The 3,778-nt window shown below is 33.4% G+C and overlaps 1 protein-coding gene across 1 annotated transcript; it reads left to right on the top strand.

Annotated features, from left to right (window-relative positions):
* Positions 1 to 1,420: 1,420 nt before the first annotated feature.
* Positions 1,421 to 3,246, top strand: LOC140985158 (1-aminocyclopropane-1-carboxylate oxidase-like). The gene is made up of 4 exons (XM_073452924.1): positions 1,421 to 1,647; positions 1,744 to 1,970; positions 2,148 to 2,481; positions 2,689 to 3,246. Exons 1-4 carry the CDS (start codon positions 1,543 to 1,545, stop codon positions 2,974 to 2,976), a joined length of 954 nt encoding a protein of 317 aa, XP_073309025.1. The 5' UTR covers positions 1,421 to 1,542; the 3' UTR covers positions 2,977 to 3,246.
* Positions 3,247 to 3,778: the final 532 nt, after the last annotated feature.

Genomic DNA, 3,778 nt, shown 5'->3' with positions numbered 1-3,778 from the left:
TTAAGATGCGATACATATTGTAATTAAATAAATAGGATACAACAATAATATTCATTTCACATATAATATTTCCTTTAAAAATATATTTTTGGTTGCGTTCCAAACACAGCTGCAGAGGTAAAAATCAATCATTAGTCTGGATTGATAATGGAATACAAATGTTCGTGCCAAATTAACTTCATAATATTAGTACACGTAAAGATATTATCAAATATGTGATTATAATTTAATTTTCAAAAGATATCTCAATAAGCTCTTAAAATATAAGTTGAAGGTACTCCATTGTTTTACGAACTTATAAACTATTTTAAACACAAAACTCATACGAGTTTCAAAAGACAATTTTATATGACGTATATTTTACACAACTCGACTCGTGAAAAAATATTAATTTTTTATGTCAAAATATTAACTTTCCATCCAAATATGGATCATATCAATTTGTTTATGAATATAAATATGTGAAATTATTTCACATAAAATATACTTATTTTAATAATATTTTACCAAATAAAATTTCAGAATTTTAAACCCTTCTCTAAAATAATTTAATAAACTCTGACCAACATCATCTAATTCAAATAAAGCTTGTTGACCATGCAAGTGACACGAAATTTCTAGGCAAACATAAAATTCTACGTCCATTTTTACTTTTTACAAATGTGACTTTGACAACCAAAAAGATCTGTAGATTCCTAGGAGAATTAAAAAAAACCTATCGATAGATTAAGTCGATTTATTTTTTCCATAAAAAACTATTCATCTTAATTTTTAAATTTTGTGTACATCAGACTATATATATATTTTAAAAAAATAGATTGTTAATTCTAATTAACTATTTAATATTGTTCAAATATACATTTTTTTCCAACAAAGTGAATATTCATTATTTTTCCCCAACATATTGGATTTCATCATCTTTATCAAATAGTATTAATAATTATTTTATTAATATAACTCGTGCGAGGAAAGAATAGCAGCCGGGTTAAGTCGTTGGTCTCGGTCAACAATTAGGTCCCACCACACCATTAAAAAACAACGAGGAAAAAATGGTCCGACCATTTGGCTCAATCCGATGGTAAATGGGTAATAATATGATATTAATTTTTTATATTATTTAAAAAAAATTTAAATTTTGTGCTAAGGTAATGGGAGGAATATAAATTTAGTAGCTAGAATATTAAGGATTTTATAGTTAACATATGGAATATTTTTATTTTAGTAACTAATTGTGTTTGTGCAATTTGATAATTTTTTTTTATGAAATTTGTCATTTCAAATAATAAATATCGAAATGATATATTTTGTATAGTTTACTAAATTAAATTTGTGGACTATTGAAATGAAAAAAAATTGTGTATGTTCCATCACTGGAATCTGTGCAAATTAATATTAAATGAAATTGTTTCTATAATTCTGTTGTGACCCACTCACCTGAGTCACCTCTATAAATTGATCTCCCGGTGCACATTAAGATTCATCCATCCATCGACTATATTTGTAACACATACGGAGAGAGAGAAGGAACCCGGTGAAAAAAAAATGGCAACTTTTCCAGTGATCAACATGGAGAAGCTCAAAGGAGAAGAGAGGTCTGCGACAATGGAGATAATTAAGGATGCCTGTGAAAACTGGGGTTTCTTTGAGGTAAGCGCACACGTTCTTTTTCTTTAAATGTACATAAATTATCCTTTCAAGCTATTATGAAGAAACTTTACTGAGTTGAATCTCTGTTTTTTGAAGCTGGTGAATCATGGGATTTCTCCTGAATTCATGGACACCGTGGAGAGGCTAACAAAGGAGCATTACAAGAAAACTATGGAACAAAGGTTCAAAGAAATGGTATCAAGTAAAGGGCTTGAATCTGTTCAGTCAGAGATAACTGATTTAGACTGGGAAAGCACCTTCCACTTACGCCATCTCCCTGTCTCAAACATCTCAGAAATCCCTGATCTTGAACATGAATACAGGTTTCTTTTCCTCAAACTTGATAGACCCCGTCAGTAAAATTGTAATTTTGTTCAAAGTTTTTCTTAAATTGTCCATTTCACCTTGAATCTCCCCTTCGGCTAAGTTTTGGGTTCGACAATGTACGTCTTTGTTTTGTATCAGCTCTTGACGTTAATTTCTTTGATGTTATAAAACAGGAAAGTTCTGAAGGAATTTGGTGCGCAGTTAGAGAAACTTGCTGAGCATCTTCTTGATTTGCTGTGCGAGAACCTTGGACTTGAGAAGGGCTATCTGAAAAAGGCATTCTATGGCGCAAAAGGCCCAACTTTCGGCACAAAAGTGAGCAACTACCCCCCATGCCCCAAGCCTGACCTGATCAAGGGTCTACGTGCCCACACCGATGCAGGTGGCATCATCCTTCTCTTCCAAGATGATAAGGTCAGCGGTCTGCAGCTACTCAAAGACGGCGAATGGGTTGACGTTCCGCCTATGCGTCACTCAATTGTCATCAACTTAGGTGACCAACTTGAGGTATGAGATAAATCGACAACCATAAGGTTATGAAATCGGAAATAACCATGTTTCATTTAGAAAGGATGGAGCAAATTTTTTATTTGTAAATTAATCATACATATAACTTTTTGTTATGCCCCATCCATGTTCAGATCTTTTGATATGATATGTTACAAGTTCAATATTGAAGTTGTGACTCTAATATTGGCCACCATTTTTGTGAAGGTTATAACAAATGGAAAGTACAAGAGTGTTATGCACCGTGTGATTGCTCAGACAGATGGAACAAGAATGTCTATTGCATCATTCTACAATCCTGGAAGTGACGCTGTCATCTATCCAGCTCCAGCACTGGTTGAGAAAGAAAAAAGAGAGGATTTATACCCGAAATTTGTATTCGAGGACTATATGAAACTCTATGTTGGCGTGAAGTTCCAGGCCAAGGAGCCAAGATTTGAAGCCTTCAAGGCCATAGAAAGCCCTTCCAACTTGGGACCAATTGCAACTGCTTAAGTAGTACTTAGTAGTCAATTAAAAAGTTAAATAAAGTGTGCTTATGGAGGATGTTGAATAGTCTACCACAATAATGCATTATATTTATTGTTAAGAGTCTGTTTCGCCTGAAAGAATACTAGGGTGCTAGACCTATTGGGTTTGAAGAGGGACTTTCCCTCCAATGCGAGGGTAATAAGATTCTCTTCCAACGTTACAGTGATATTCCAGCTGTTATTTGCTACCAGATTTGGATACATATCCATTGATAATGATAGCACATGTTCATGATATCTTCTATCGAACATCTATCTCTCCACAAATCTTTTCAATTAACTATTATTAGAAAAATGAAAAATGTCTAGTTCCAGTCGAAAGAGAACCTACCAGAAATCATTTTGAATTCGGAAAAGGAAAACGAAGACGACTTTTATGCAGTGCTTACTTTGTTGAACTTAACACACCTTATCTAGTTTTAAACAAAAAAGCTTTTTGCTAAAAAAAAAAAAAACAAAAACAAAAAAGCTTTTAAGCCGAAATAAACGAATTAACTCCTCTGGTGGCTTCTGCATCGTCACTATATCATACTCTATCCATTCTAACAACTGAATCGCGGAGTAGGTTTGCTGGTACAAAGATACATGGGCCATGCGGATCTCAAAATTTAGCCCAATGCACTGGAGAAAACATGGGATGATCAACAAAAAATATGAGGAATAATCCCACCTGTAATCTCTTCCTGATATCACAGCGCATTTGGTAGTGATTCCTTTCAGTGACCAAGAATCATTAAAATCAAATCCAACAGTTCAGCATATCTCCC

Source organism: Primulina huaijiensis, chromosome 9, assembly GCF_012295235.1.
Source record: "Primulina huaijiensis isolate GDHJ02 chromosome 9, ASM1229523v2, whole genome shotgun sequence".
In the NCBI taxonomy this organism is placed as follows: domain Eukaryota; kingdom Viridiplantae; phylum Streptophyta; class Magnoliopsida; order Lamiales; family Gesneriaceae; genus Primulina; species Primulina huaijiensis.
This window is presented reverse-complemented; position numbering and strand designations above follow the sequence as displayed.